Source organism: Lissotriton vulgaris, chromosome 2_1 (genome assembly GCF_964263255.1).
Source record: "Lissotriton vulgaris chromosome 2_1, aLisVul1.2, whole genome shotgun sequence".
Lineage (NCBI taxonomy): Eukaryota > Metazoa > Chordata > Amphibia > Caudata > Salamandridae > Lissotriton > Lissotriton vulgaris.
The window spans coordinates 2,075,360,296-2,075,376,815 of record NC_141687.1 but is presented as its reverse complement, the minus strand read 5'-3'; the positions used below and the strand labels follow the sequence as shown (position 1 = coordinate 2,075,376,815).

The window sequence follows — 16,520 nt, the reverse complement described above, 5'->3', positions numbered from 1 at the left end:
AACTTGGGCTGTGAAGGGAAGGAGCGAGATGGGCCGATAGTTTTTGAGGTCGGCGGGGTCAGCTGTGGGCTACTTAAGCAGAGGGTTTGACGTCTGTGCGTTTCCAGTCGTTTGGGAAGGTGCCTGTTTTCAAGGTGGTGTTGATAGTGACTTATCCATGTTTGGAGGTAAGGTAGCCAAGATTGCAATATTCACCCCACGCAGCGATACTAAGGTTGTTTCTGATACTTCCCTACCCCTCTATGGGTCACTCTCCACACCCACACTTACACTAGCAACCCCTGGGGATGGCCCACTAGTGGGGGGCTTCTTTGGGCAGACTGATTAGTCAAAACCAGTGGCATAGCTAGACCAACTGCCACACTGCCCCCCCTAAATTTTGAGCCTGGTGCATGTAAAAGTGTGTGTGTGGGGGGGAGGGGGGAGGTGGTTGAGGAAGTGGCTGCTGATGACGACTTGTTCAGGGGGATGGATGGGGGAGGTTGGCAGATGATGGACGACTAGTTCTCGGGGGGATGGTGGTAGTCAACATACACAACTTGCTCACCTCTGCTACCCCCAAAAGCAGTGCCACTCGAGGTAGGCGACCCCCCTTTCCCAGCTACTCTATTGGTCCAAGCTCTCTGCCACCTCTAAGGGATAAATGAACCTACAGTTCGTTCCCCGATACCCCCTCCCTTTGAATTTGAGTTGGCTTGAGACCCCCCTCCTTGTTCAGGTTTTGTGGGTCTTTGGAGGACTCCTTCTGTTTCTGACCTTTTTTTCCCTTGGGCTTTCTCCGGTGGGGGCCTGTTGTCCTTTCTTGTGATCACCCCCCTGGTGCTGACTGTAAACCCGGGTTCTTACCCACTCATCAGCTGCTCCCCCCAGCTCTCTGATGTCTGTCAGCTTATAGTCTACTAGGTACTGGCATAACTTCTCTTCAGCATAATGAGTCAAAATGTGTCTACTGCACTACCAACAATCTGGCCTTCTAGTGCCTTCACTAAAGTGTCCAAAAATTCCACCCAGGACTGTGTGCTCACTTTCTGGATGTCTCTGAACTTCACCCTCTGCTTATCAGGAGTCAGATTTCTTCATATAGGATTTTGCCTCTTTCCTTAGCAGGGTCAGAAGCCTATCCCTCCCTGCAACTGGGACAATTTCCCACAAGAGTGAACTCCAGTGCTTGGGGCGGAACCCCACATTTCAAGAAGGACCCTTTCAAATTGTCAATATAATCCCCCTCTGTGTATCTGAGTACTATACCCTTGGGAAGCTTGTGGTCAAACCCACAACCCCTAGACAACTCACCTCTTCATCACTGCTACCATTTATTTTCTCCTGCTCCCTTTCCCACTTGTTCTCAGCCAATTTCAGTTTCCTCTTCTCGAAAACTATTAAAGCTAGTTGGTCCTCACGCTGCCTCTCTGCTAGGGACAGTGTTGGTTCCTGAGTAGGGGTCCCTACCCTCCTCCCATCATCTGGAATTACAGAGCTAACACCGGAAACAATAGAGGAGGCATCGTCCTCACCCTCCTCCGGGGTGACATTAGTGGAGTCAGATTGCCCCCGCACTTCATTCTCTGGGTGTGGCCTGGCCCAGGCCTTCAGGGCCCTAACCAGTTCTGCCTTCCTAATCTTGTTAGTAGCAGGTAACCTTACATAAAACCTTAAGCTCGGCCACTCTGAGTTTAGTCAGGTTAGCCAGATCTAGCTCCATGTCATCCCTAGTTTTGGGTTTCAACAATTGTCAGTCAGACTTTGAACAAATTTGGAAAAATCAAAACAATGGATTAAGAATCTGTTTAGTCTAAATTCCAAATATTCAAAACTAAAAAGTGTTGTTCTAAGGCAATTTAGAAGATTCGTACAAGTCTTACTTAACCAAGGTATGGTGTACTTTATACACAAGTTCTCATCCATACTGCTGAACACTAAGGGCCAGATTTACTAATTTCTCACACAGTGCCTCAGTCGCTAATGCTGCACTGCGCTACATCGGAAGGAGAGAGCAGGAGAGCGCCAAATATACTTGAATCTGGCACTCTCCTCCCCTCTTCCTAGCGCCCGCACTGAAATTAGCTGCCGTGCGCCACAGGGACACCTTTGCGCCATAGTGCAAATGCGTGTCCTTAAATTAAGCATAGGATTTGTACTGAGAGGATACCCTTCACAGTACAAAATACTTTGATGAGACTCATTTTAAATATTTTCCCACTTTGTATGTGTGCTGTAAAGTGCAGCACACATTCGAAGTCGAAATAAAGGAGAAAAAAAGCATTTCTGCTTCTTAGCGCCTGGTTGAAAGGTACGCTTTTATCTGGCACGAAACCCTGTCTACTTTATTTAGTAAATTGGGTTTTGCATCAGAAACCTTGGTTGATTGCATGGGAACGCCCATGCACCACCCATGGTACGCCCCCTTGGCGCTAACAAAGCATGACTATATTCTGCTTTGTGTTACTTTCACATAATTTTCAGCGCTTTAGCGCTCGAAAAAAAATCGGACAAAAAGATTTTGCACCGATTGATGCTAATACAGAGTAAAATATTGGTAAATCAGCACCAAACGTTGGAAAGTGGGTTATTGGTAGGGGAAAGTGTGCAATTATCACAGGTAATATGTCCACTAACATATAGGGGCCGGTAAAGGTCTCAATAAATGTGTCCCTTGCTCAACCCTTGGTAGCTGTAACTGAGCAGTCAAGCCTAACTTAGGAGGCAGGTATGTAAAGCATTTAAAACACTAATACATGACTTAAGTAAGGCACAACACATAATAAAAATCTCACACCAATTTATAAAAATTGTAAATATTTTTATGAATAAATATACACCAAAACCACAAAAATCCAATGGAGGGAACTGGTGATATGAAAGAACTACCACTTTATAGTGCTTAAAAGCCTATAACACCACTCTGGGACATCTGTTTGCGCTTGACCGGAACAAAGTCAAAGTTTCAGGCCAGTTGCGATGGAGCCCTTGTCGGATTAATTAAGCGGGAGGTCAAAATTTTACCTTTGTACTTAGAAACGTTTCTGGAGCTTTTTTTCCAAATGTTCTCCAAGCTTCTCCAAACTTCAGGTGGTGTTTCCGGAAGGTCTCCTTGTCGGTTTAAAGTGTCCAAAACACAAATCCAAGTGTCTGTAGTCTCTTGGATGGTCCTTAGAAGGTTGGGACTACATTCCCTATAATGCACATGTCCAAATCATTTAAGTTCCACTGGATGCATTCCAGGCTGTGGACTCTTGGTGGAGATGATGCTGGTGGGCTCTGTTAACCTGTAGTTGCTGGAAGTTCACTTTGTAATCCTTCTTGAACTAAGGCACAGGGATGTTGTACCAAAGTGTGCAGCAGGTGCAGTCAGTCGGAGTCCAGGGCCCATGGGTGCAAATTCAGATTCCAGCAGGACAGTCTTTCCTTTCCTTGTAGTTTAAGGCAGCAGATCTTTGCACCTCTCACATATTTATTCAGTGTTCTCTGAGATCAAGTAGGAGAGCACTTCTATCCAATGAGGTGCAAGGCAACTCCCCAGAGCATGACACCTTTTTCCAAAGTGTGACATATTCTTGTCCCAGAAAGCACTATTCTCCAAAATTCACGATGGCTGAAATCTCTGCAGAGGAGCAAGAGCTAGCAAAACCATCCTTGTGTGGTTAATTTCCATAGTTCTCCACCCCTCAAGCATCTGCAGATTCCATCCTTAAGCCTGCTATCTGGCTGGGTCAGAGGGGACGGGGTAGTTATGTCTGGCATTCCTTGCGTGTCCTGTTCCTCCTTTGAAGCCTCATGCTTTATGACCCCTCCACTTTCTCTGGAATTCCTGTGTGGCAGAGCCTCTCCAGCAGATAGCCTCTCTCCTGGTGAGCAACTTATCACTTCATCAAAGCAGCCTGGATAGTCCTATTAACTCTGACCAATCAGGGAAGACGGCAGAAAGGCTGAATTTTGTCTCACAGACATGAAAGCCTTATACCTTCTTTTCTGTACAATCTAGGATAAATTCAGCAATGGCGTATTGCTGGATTTATCAGTGCCATCCTTCTAAGTCTTTGAATGATATTTATTCAATCCCTAGCAATATTTGTGTGTCCATACACTATTGCAATGTTACCTTATGTGGCTAGGTATCTATAATGGGGAAAATGAAATGTGCAATATCTCCATCCCTAGGGCATACAAAATATATTTTATAAAGGCCCTGCTTATAATTGCGTGACCCCCACGGTACGATAACAAGATTCATAGAAGCCAAGTATAGTTACATGACCCCCCACCCCTGGGACACCAATTGAAGAACTTGAGGAACCTGAAAATGTAAAAATGATGTGGTTCCTCATCCCACAGGGTTCATAGGATCAAAGTCAATTTTGGAAGCGACGTTACTACAATGGGGGAAGTGAAATGTGCAATTTCTCTATCCCCAGGTCATATAAAACATCTTTTATAAGGACTTTGCTTATAATTACATGACCCACAATACGATAGCACGATTCATAGATTCATAGATGCCAAGGGTATACAAGACAGTTTTATTATAGAGTAGATGGTCCAGGAGACAGGATCCCAGATATTGATATTTATTAAAAGGGCAAAACTCCCAAAAAGGCAAGATATAAAACACTTTACTCCAAGCATTCTATTCAAAGAATCAAGCTGCTGGATATGAGTACTTGCAGCTGAGTGAATGTAAAGTGTTGGTTTTTCACATACCAAATATCCAATTAAGGCACTGGAATAAAAATGGATTTAAAGAACTAGGAAATGTTTTTGTCAAAGGGAAATCTAACATGGCATCAACTCCAACCCTTGTGCAGAGATCTCTGCAAGCATTTGTATTTTGAGTACCTCCAGGCTGTACATTTCCTTACAAAAATGCTGTGTATACTTAAACAGTGACTCCTCACCAATAATACCAGCATTAATTAGAATTAAAATGAGGGGCATAGGAAATTGGTATAGGCTACTACGGAGTCATGGGGAGTGTCAGCTGGTAAACCGGGTTTTAGAGAAGATTACTTTGACAACACAGTGTACTTTTTCTGAGGTCGAGTGGCAGACGATCTCAGAATTAGGATATAAGACACTAAGAGCTGCCAATTTTAAGAGAATGTCTTTCCTGGCATGTTGGATAGCATATTATACCACTAAAGCTCTCCAGAAAATGTACCCCAAAATGGTAGATTGTTGTTTTCACTGTAATCAGCTAGGGGGAGGAGACTGCCTACATATGTTTTTTACGTGCTCATACATAGCTGGGTTCTGGGAAGAAGGGTTTGATGCCCTAAGTAGGGGATTGCACAGATGGATTGAACCTGATGTAGGAGCGCACTTTTTGGACTATCTAGACAGAGGCAAGATCAAGCATCAATAAAGGGGGTTGATGTATTTAGCACTATTGGTTCTTTAGTCGCTCATTTTTTTTGATTTGCAAAATTTGAAGACAAATGGAGTACCAACATATTTGGAATAGTATAATAGGATGTGCCGAAAAAAGAAGTTCGAGGAGGCATATTCTAAAAGGGTTGGGGACGTCAAGAATTGTAATGCCCCTTGGACATTTATGGAAAGTATTGATAACACAGGGTAAGATTTTGGCCAAATCTATTCTGGAAAGTTATTGGAATAAATGAGGATACCTAGTATACAGATAGTGTTTGGCTACATTAAAATATCGATACTAGAGGTAATAGGATACATGAAGAAAAATATTTTTAAGAAAAATATCTTACAAATCTTATTACATGGTAGTTTTTTTATGATTTGCTTACAATAGATGTAGTTTTGAAAGCTGATGTAAGTACTTCTTCAATAGTGGAAATGTATCTTGAAAAGAAATGGTGGACTATTTAAATCTATCACTGTTGCACTTTATTGAAAGTAAATCTGACACTGATGCTTATAGTATTGATGAAATTAAATGTATGACCGCAAGATGTATTAACATAAGGAATGTCTTTTTTTTAACATTAATTGGAAAAAGACTAAGACTGAAAGTCGTTGAAATGAACTTTGAGATAAATGCGGACTGCTAAAGGTTGTACTAGTGCACTTTATTGAAAGTATAAAGAACTATTTCTGTAGGTAAAATCATGATCTATTTGCTTCACCATTATTGTATTTTGTGAATATAATTAGAATTGTATGTATGTACTAGCAGCCCGTCCCAAGGTTGTCCGGGAGCAATTAGGCTTCAGAGTCCCCGCCTGCACGTAGAAAAAGGGATCGGTTAGGCTCTGGGTGTATTTAAACCTTTTCTTTCAGACCATGTTTTGGGTTTGCATAAGAGCCCACTTTTCCACCTCCTGGTCACCTTTTTAGATGCTAGGGCAGCATTCTTTCGACTTCTGTAGACACATCTGTATCATATCCACTCTTGTTAGTTTGCTCACTGACTTTCTGACTGTGCTGAAGGATGATCGTACTGCAAAAGCCGCTATTTCGTTCTCTCTACTCATACCAGCCCTCTCAAGCCTTCTGCCATATCCCTTGCGCTCCAGCTGGCTGCATACATCATACCTGTTCCCTTCCCACGTGGCATCTACTACACCTTGTCACAGCACCCCTTCCCGTGTGCTCGGTCTTTGTACCTCAATACCTGCTCCCTGGCCGCCTCAGCATCACGTCACTCCGCCCCCTTCCTAGCGCTGTTGCCTTGTAACTATCACATAAGTGAGTGACCCTTTTCCTCACCCTCTTTGCTACTCGCCACACGTCTCTCGTTTATCGGGTCCCCCTTTCTTCGCCTCTCGGTTGCTCCAATCACATCTCATCAGTCCTCCAGTCTCCGCTCTTTGCAATCAATGCTCGGACGTCAGCGTACCCCGCTCCTCCCCTCACTCCTGATGTCATGACGCACCTCGCGGCCGTCGCTACTTTCAAGGGACTACTTTTTTTTATGGCAAATTTTTTAATTACGTTTTATTTTTATTTTTATATAGCCTATGTCCATCTCCTGGACCTCCCCTTTCCAACGCTGTATTGGGTGTTGCGATTGGTGGTGTACTTTTTGAGTTTACCTGGCTCAAAGGACACAGTTCTCTCTTTATAATAGTAGTATAGATGTACAATATTTATGAATGTGCTATCTCCTATGGATCTGCTTTACAAAAAGCATGACATGAATACCACCCCTGGAATACCTAGGGTAGACCCTGGGAGTACCTAATATGTACAAACTATGTAGAGTATCACTTCTTTTTAAGTGCTCCTACCACCAAAGTTGCGTTTGCAACTAATTTACTTTTAAAAACAGTACTGCAATACAGGGCTGCTTTTAAAATGACCTCAGGTGCTCAGCAGTGCACACATGCAAGTGCAAAAAGGCTGCTGCCATCTAAACTGTCATACACAATTAAATACTAGGGACTTAAAGGTAGTTTTAATCCCCATTGCCCTATTATCTTCTAGGAGCTTATAGGGTAGGTCATGCCAATTATAGGTGTACCCTAACACATAGTGTACCCTAATGCATGTGTGTGATTTCACTTGTGTTTTCAACATAGCACAGGTCCTGGGCCTGCCGAGCAGATCCCAGGACACAGTCAGAGTCACTTACCACCAGTTCCAGCCAGCAAATAATGGGAGTGCACAGGGCACACAGGATAACTTTGCAGTGCCGATCCAACTATAACGTCTGTGTTATTTCAGTTTTAATTTTGCACTGTGTTTTTAAGTGAATTTCTTAGGTGCTGCGTCTGTGGGAAGGAAACATATTGGGAGAGTCAATAGGTTGAAACCCAGGTGACACGACGTATTGGCTTTACCAATGCCTGGTTTAATTGTTTTACTCTACTACAGGCATTCTTTATCGCTATTACGAGTGCTTGGGTGGGAGCTTTGCAATGCTTATTCTATCTGTAAGTATAATTTCTACTGCAATAATGTATGTGTTCCCTTAAATAAACTAGATGTGGAATCATAAATCAAGTTTCTCACTAAAAATATGCTTTTTTGTGTTCCCAAGAATCTTTTTTGTGTGTGGAACCATAATTGTGTATTTATAAATCAGGCGCAAGATCACAAAGCAGCTGCACTGCAAAATATAACTCCCACGCATGAAATATTTCTGGCTGAAATGGCAAGTGAGCTATCCATTTTCGAATCAAAAATACATGTGCAATGGAAACGAATTATGCTTTGGCACAAAAACGAAAGTGTCAGGAAATCAAGAACCCGAGGGAGTGGTACATCTGTGAAAAATGCAGTTTTCATGAACCCTCTCTACAAGTAAACAATCTGCAAAGATGGATCTATGAAAAATGTTACGAAAACAATCCCTTTTGTGTCACATCAATAAGTATTGTTAGTTGGGTTCCAGCGTGTATATATAGGATCACTCTACATAAAGGGGGTGTTATTTTCTCTGGATGAGCTGTTAAAACACGTATTTTCTAACAGCTAACAGTTTGCACTGTATTTTTAGGCATTTAATGTATCAAAATGCAAACACATCGCAAGCAGAAAATGGCTTCTATTTTCCTTTGTTACATTCCGTTTGTATTTAGTAAACCTAGTGTGGGCAATCGTTAGCAGGGAACTTGAGAAACAGAGGGCCTAAGGCTGTCTTCACAGTAGTTTACGGCTTGTCCCCTTCATATTCCGGTGTCTCTGTCCTCATCCCTTGCCCTTCTTGATTGTCCCTCTCGAATTCTCGACGAGGAACTTCACTATTACCCGGACACTTAGTCTCTCTTATGGCCTCTCCAGGCCTTCTCACTCCATTCTCTCTCTCTCTCTCTCTCTCTCTCTCTCTCTCTCTCTCTCTCTCTCGCTCTCTCTCTCAGCCTCCCCACATTTGCTTCAATTAACCTGGGGGATTTGGCGAAAGTGACAGAGACACGAGGACCGGCCCAGCCTCCGAGAGCTCCAGCCCACCGGGGAAATGCCCGGCGGAATAGAAGGCCTGTCCAGCGCTGAGGACAAATCCTTTCTTCTTCCATGTGGTACCATTGTGAACTGTAGGGTGGTGAACTTCTGCTTCTGATGTGCATGTCATCCATACCATCACAGTATTGTCTGAGGAATCAATAGTAAAGAGGCAGAAGTAAGTGCGGCTGCAGAGCTGGTGGCGGCAGAGCCTCCGCGGCCTGACCCTACAGCCATTAGTGTTGCCTGCGCGGTTAAATCATAGAGTTAAAGTGGTTCATGATAGTGTTACCTGTGGAGAGTGTAAGGCGGCTCATGAGAAACCTGGGGTAGAAAGGCATACAGACCCCCAATAAGACCAGAGGCTAATAATGTGGGATGGGAACCGCCCCCAATAGTGAAAAATCCAGGCAGACCATCCAGGGCTGGCGATGGACCCGGGGGAGCAGCAGCTCCTCTGCCCAGACAATCTTCATAGACATTTTGGCTCACTGCTGGCAAGGAACATTTACCTGCCTGCAACACAGGGTGTCTAGATGATTCTACACAGACCTTCGTTGTGGGCTCTCGTACTCACCTGCAAGATGTTGTAACAATGTACCGTCTGATGCTTGAAATTATGAGGTAACTCAGATACGTCAAGGCTTCCACGCCTTACCCTGGAGGGCCCCAGGGCTGCCTGATTAATGGTTATTCCTTCTGGTCTGTCTTGGAGGTAGTTTCAGGAGAGGCTCTCATCAGTACGCTGGTAAGGTATTTCTGGGGTGCTTTCTAAGTGAGAGAAGCTACAAGAAGGAATATAAGGCAGTGGCGGTTCTTTTATATGGGCGGAGGGGCTACGCCCTCGTCCTTTTTCTGCCCCCTAGTTGTGCTTTTTACTTTACAATTGAGTAAATATATTCCTGCAAGTAACCTGCTTCAGCGCAGTGAGCTCTTCAACCGGCAAATCTAGGATTGGTGGCTCATGCTCAGAGTGCATGATTTGTGCCTGCCAGGTTTATGGCAGGCACAAATCATGCACTCTGAGCATGAGCCACCAATCCTAGATTTGCCGGCTGAGGAGCTCACAGCCCTGAGACGTGTGACGTCAGCTCCTCGGCAAAGACATTGAAGTCCTTGCTGAAGGACCTCCCCCGCCGATAGAGATAGCCCTGGGCGCTGTCTGCTTCAGCTCTGCAGAGGCCAGGGCTACATGTCAATCATAGTTCATGAAGCCTCTCTGTAATGTTAACCCCTCAACTTCCCTGCCCTGTGACCAATGAAAAAAGAATGGGTTAAAGTGGAAAGAAAGAAGCTGCGTCATGATTCCTTACACCTCCGGTGAGTGAAAATTAAAATGTACATATTTATGAAGTGTTCGAAATGAGCGAACTTTAAAAGATATTAGTAGTGCTGAACTGTGTTCATGCCCTCATGTCAGGTATTTAAGAGGCCGTAACTCTAGCTAGCATTTAGTTGCCAAATTGAAAGCACGTGTGAAATCCTTTTTGAAAGGCGCTTGTTAGTAATTAATAAGTTGTCATCCGAGGCCAACATTGGGTGCTGACGGCTGTGGTTCAGGGCAGAGTCAACAGATCTCATGACCATAGAGAGCTGGGAAAGGCAGGAGGCGGACCGGAGACTTTGTTGGGGTGGGTGAACTCTGTAGGCTGGGTATGCATGCTCGAAACCTCCATTATTATCTTTTTATTACTAGTTGGATTTGTAAGGGGCTTGGGTGAAGTCACTGTGCATATGGGCTCTTAGGATTTTTGAAAGGCACGGCAGGGTCTTTAAGTGGCTACAGCAGGGAGTATGACACCGGGGGTCACACTGCTCGGTGATTTGTAGTGGTTGGAAGATTATTGTCGCGCTCCATGCTGCAGTCAGTTGAGAGAGAAGCAAGCCAGCCATGCAGTAGACTAAATGAGTGCTGGCTGTGTAAATAGTGCTGATGTGTGTAACGGTTTCAGAGTGTGTTTTGGTGTGTAAGTCCACCTATCTCAGTGTGTATGGCTGCTGATGTGTTGTGTAACTGTGAAAAGGGCCTAAGTGAAGCGTTATTAAACACTTTCATATTGCAATTATGAAGGTACATTCCTTCTGCTTCAAAGTAGGTCATGTAACTGGTACTCACATAGAGCACTCCAATATTTTTGATTCAAGTTAGAAAATATTTGTTTATCCTACTCTTGTACATAAAGTACGGTGTGAGTTAATCATTGTGCTGTCAATTACAGGCAATAGTTTAAATACAAATTCATATATCTTAATTGTGGGACATTCATCAAGTGTAAATTCAGTTCTACTACTACTAGGGTACGATTATCCGGCTCACCACTTTAAAAATTCACCAGCCACCACTGATATAAGGACCCGTCTCCAGGCATCATAGTTCCTTGCTTTGGGGATCAAATAGGGGCAACTGCCCTTTGCACAAGGCATGCTTTAGATCACATGCAAGCAGTACATCATGAGCGAAGAAATGCAGATGAGGAGGATGCCGCTGTATCAGTTTAAAGTATTTTAGTTGCCATGGAAGAAACCTTGTGAACGGTCATGGCCATAGACAATGCAAGAGGCATCACTTCTGTAGAAGAAAACAGACTCAAGAGGGTGGGGCTTGAAAGCAGGGCCGGACCACGCCCAGCTTCTGGATCGTTTGCACCACTATTACAAGTAATATAACTAACTGGAAGGGGGCTGCGGAAGACATATTTCCGTATTGACATTTTCATTAAAACCATCACAGAGTGTGAAGGTAAAGTGAAACCTGTAAAGAACACTCACAAACCGGAATACAAAATACTTTAAACATTAATATCACATGTGAGTTGCTCCCTCTAATTTGACCTTTTTTTGTGGATGACTGACAAGTGCTAGTATTCCATAAATGTTAGACAATAACTCTACTCCCGAACTATACCGGGGTCAGAAAATAGCATGTTTAAATAGGTTTAGGGGATTTTACACTTGTATATACACAACAACCTGAAACACCTGCACCGTACACATCATACCATCTGTAATGTGAAGGTAGTTTAATGACCTTCCTAATAGTGAATTCAAATTTTACACTATTGGAAAACACAATATCTCCAACAGGGCCAATATGTCAATTTTTCATTTCTCATTCTTCCACGCTTCCAGAGCCTCCAGTGCCCTTTCTTTACTTTTTGGTCAGGCGGCCAGAAGGACCGTCTCAGTCGCTGTGTCCCACACTTTGCAGGACTATTCAATACTTCATCTGTGACTAGATGTAGTCCGTTTTTATGTTGCATTGCAGACATCCTCTTCTCCCCTGTTCAACAGCATTGCTTTGCTGTTTTGCCAAGTTAATAGAAGAATCAGCAAATCTGTCAAGGTAGCACTATTGACTGCTGTGGGCCAGTCATTCACATCCCCAAACAATCCCCGTCCACACGCACAACTTTACAGCCAAAGTGGGGTAGGAGCCGGTAGATGGGAAGGGACGCAGAAGCAAATGCCTTGGGGTAGAAGCTTAAATGCCCTCAACATCTAACCCCAGTGACTGCTTCTAAAGACGTGATCTTCAATGTCGCTGAGCTGCTGCTTGGAAGCTGGAGGCAGTGGGCGGCGGATGTCGTATCAGTGACCTCACAGTGGAGCAGGGTGGTTGATTTAAAGGATCTATATGGACCAGAAACAGCAGTATTTTAATGATGATTCTAGTCCCGTGGCCCAGTACTCAATCATTTGCATCATATTGATAATGTTAACTCACAGCTGTTTTTTCAATATGTCCTGTGCTTTGTAGACCTACAAGCAGAGCAACTTCAGTGGAGAAAATATGTGTCTTTATTTTCTAGTAGGTGCAGTCCGTTGAGAAACATGAAATATTAACGTAGCTGTTTTTCTTTCCTCTAGTGCCGTTTGTTTGACCTTCGAGCAGACCGAGAAGTAGCCATTTATACCAAAGAAAGTATTATTTTTGGAGCATCTAGCGTTGACTTTTCTCTCAGTGGTGAGTGTACAGTGTATTTGCATCTCAGTGTATGAATCTGTTTGTATTCTGGAAGGCATTTGTCACCAAAAGTACAGCATCACTGTGCAGCGCTACGTTTAATAGGGTGCATTAGTTTTCACTGTAACCGTCAATAGTATGTTACTCAGGGGGTATGTAGTCTACTGCTGCGGACACTTGGATTGTAGTACGGTGTTTGGAGGGTCTCCCATCTGCGCCTACTAACACAGTGTGGGATATTGGCTGAAGCCGCTTAACCTGGTTGTTTGAAAGTTAGCATGGATTAACTGGCCCTTATTGGCAGTGGCTGCTACTTACCTGCCAAGGATGATGTACAGAAGTTGGCACTCTAATCCTGCTGAGTGAGCATCAACCCTGAGTCAGACCCATTTGAGCCCTGCGGTGGTCCTTCCTGAACATGGAGCTGCACGCAGTCCATGTTCTGATGGAAGGTGCCAGTGTGATGCCCTCTGAAGCAGCTGCCATGCTACAAATTTTCGCATTTGTGCATTTATGGATTTAAGTGAGACCCTCAACCACTACTTCCTTTGCCAGTACCAACTAATAACCGCTAAATGTGGTGTGATCCCAGCCCCAGTTCCAATATAAACTGGCCTGGGTGCTGGAAGAAGTGTCCCGAGCCACACTTGACCGTTCCTTACAGTGGTCCAGTACTGAGGCATGCATGCTAGTGAGAGCAAGAAAGCATGAAGAGGCCCTACCTGGTCCTAGCGTGTGCTCTCATTTCCCCGGGGTAACATGCTGAGTGGGCCTCTGGGCGAACCAGCCTTCTGCCCCTCTCCGTAACGATATACCTGCAGACCATTGTCCTGGAGCCACTAGGATCTCTCCTCCTCCCCCCTCGTCATGGTAACCCTGAGCCGCACGATAGCTTCCCAGCTCCATGATACTGGTCCTGAGATACTTGATTCTATTGGTAGATGATCCCGGTCTCTTCCATTTCTGATTGCATCAATTGTATTGGGTGTTTTCACGGGGTTTCTGATCTTTGGGATTGGTTAGCAACGCACCTGTGAAATGTGTTTAAATAGTTACTGTGAATTTGGTGGGAGGATTGCAGTTCTCAAGGCTCTCTTTGCTGACAATCCACATGGAATTTGTAGTCAATATATATTTTAGTAACAACTCAACTGTGTTATTTTTGTTATTTGTTCCTTTGATGCGACTTTTATTGTAAGCTCAGTGTTTTTATTGTACACTTGTATACATATATATTTTTGAGGTTTTATTAAAATTGTGTATTTTTCCATAAAACAACAACTCGGGATGGACTTTCTCATCTTTATTGCAATTGTAGTAACTGTGCACCTTGACTCTCCCTGCGCACTGCCTCGTTTGACATGATGCATTGACTGCTTGAGCAAACTTCCTGGGGATTATGGGAGTCTTGTGAGGCCAACTCCCGGCCGCACTCTTGGGCACTCAGTGTCCTTGCTAGAGAGGAACTCCTGATATTGGCAGGATGTCCCTGCTGTCCCAAGAATCAATAAAGAACCTGCCAGTACAGAATACCATAAAACTAGCAGTATTGTGCACACATAGAATGCTCCACCCTTTACCAAAGAAAAAGTATATAATGACAGTAACACATAAATAATCCCTTTAACTCATGTTTGACTGTTATTTATCGTAATCTGCGTAAAATGCATTTAGTTTTTTATTACTAGGAGCAGCATCATTTCAGGGAAACGGAAAGGAATTATTAAAGGTTTTGCACTATTTGTGTATTTATATTTTAAAGATAACAATCACAAAGTACATTTCCTCCCTAGACAAATGGCTTTATTTACCTTCATTTCTGTTCCTGGAGCTGCTGGCAGTTTACAACTGTAAGATTATTATTGGATGTGTCCTACTTTCCTTCTGCTGCATGATGCACAAATGCAACATTCTGAGTGAACTCAGACCAATCTACGTGTCCCCGCATTGATAAAAGGGATATCATATGTGTACGAAATGTGTTAATTCCTGGATGAGCCTATGTCCTTCATTTGTTCCTTAAGAGGAAGGAATCTTGCAGACCCTTATAATCACTACAGGCTTTGCAAAGATAGCTGGATAAGGTGAAAAGAGCCCGGTGTTTAAAAACAGAGTACAAGAAGGGACCCAACCTATAGAGTACTAAAGAGAACAAGCATTGCAAAAGCCTCTAGGTCGCGGTAATGTCAATGCTAATGTCTTTTAGCCATGTTGTATAGCAGCACAGTTGCCGTTCAGCATGGTGAAAGTCCTTGAAAAAAGCGCTGTGATGTGGCCAGCGCTGGCCATGGGGTGGCACGGGTTTGTGTGGCAGGAGGGGTGGGACAAGCGGGTCAAGCAACAAAACACAGGAGGGGGTGGATGGTGGGTGGGGAGAATGTAAATAAAAAAAACATTTAGTGGTTGCCAAAACGTTCCCCACACTTTGCATATATTTTACCAGCATTGTGGTTAGTTGTCTCACATTACACCAACTATCCTTCCTGGCCTCTAGAGTTAACCTAACAGCACACCCACTTCCGAAATTGTATCTCATGTTTTATGGACGGCTTAGGTGATAGCCTGCCACAGCTCCTTTACAGCAGATTGCCCATATACATACAAGGGTGAATGTCTTCCGACAGAGTATGGGCTCGTTCTGCCTTTGGCCAGTAGCCTTGCATATTTTTATGGGCTGGCTTTGGGGTACCAAAAAAGCACCCACATGAACGAAGGCCGGTGCAGGGAGATAAAATAGGGATTGGGGCCACAAATGCAAAAGTGCTGTCGCAAATTAAAGACAATGTAATGAGAATGATTTTGCAATGCAGCAAAAAAAATTATGCAGGGGGAGGCAAGTTTAAAATTGGGCACTTTGCAAGCTTTGTGAATGGCAAAAAAATGGGAACTTCCAAAACTTTAAAAACATAATGAAAACTTCATACACCTCTACCTGTGAAACAAATAAATAATGGACCATTGTCCCTTACCCAGCAACCCCCTAGTTAATACTTGCTGAGGTAATCTGGCACCAAGCTGAGCTAGAATAGTGGATGGATTGGTCAGACAAGATGTTGTAGGTTCCAATCTGCCATCTTTGGAAGAAAAAAAGCAACACCTGCCTATAACTGAGATTTTTTTAAATTATTGTCCAGTGTACAGCACAGACTTAAACCGACCCAAAAGATGCACCGCGTGGCCTCTTGCATGTTGTTTGTCTTGTGGCTCCGGATTTCAACATCTTTTGCAATCCATGCCACCATGATGGGGCCGGGCAACTCCAGCGTTCGAAACGCCTGCGCGTTCAGGGGGATGGGTAGCCTGCTAGGAGAAGAGCATAACATATGTTGGGGAGTGCCCACGTGGAGGCGCCTCATGGTAAATATCAATAATCCAACTCATTACCACTGGTAAAGGGGAGCAGAAGCCTGATGTTTTCTTTCTCGAGGGTGTGAGGAGTCCCTCACTTTTACACCACTCCTGGCAGAAGAAATCAGAGGTACAGCATTAACAACCCTCCACTGTCTTTCGCTATGTGCCAGTCCAGCTATGAGGCATGTGGCAGACAGGGACGTAAACCTAAATCTAAATCCGGTATTTGTAAAGCACGAACTACTCAGCCATTAGGGTCTCAAGGCACTGGGGGCCGTAGGGGAACTTAAGTTAGCTATAGCCCAGGGATCGCACCTTGACCTGCCCTGGCCGCTGCGCCACACCTCTCCTC

General features: G+C 44.0%; 1 protein-coding gene across 1 annotated transcript in view; it reads left to right on the top strand.

Moving 5' to 3' along the window:
* GNB5 (G protein subunit beta 5) overlaps positions 1 to 16,520 on the top strand; it is a 360,042-nt gene that overhangs the window by 286,150 nt on the left and 57,372 nt on the right. The window contains exon 10 of the mRNA XM_086958304.1: positions 12,721 to 12,817. Coding sequence (XP_086814430.1) covers positions 12,721 to 12,817 — 97 coding nt within the window. The remainder of the gene's footprint in view (positions 1 to 12,720; positions 12,818 to 16,520) is intronic.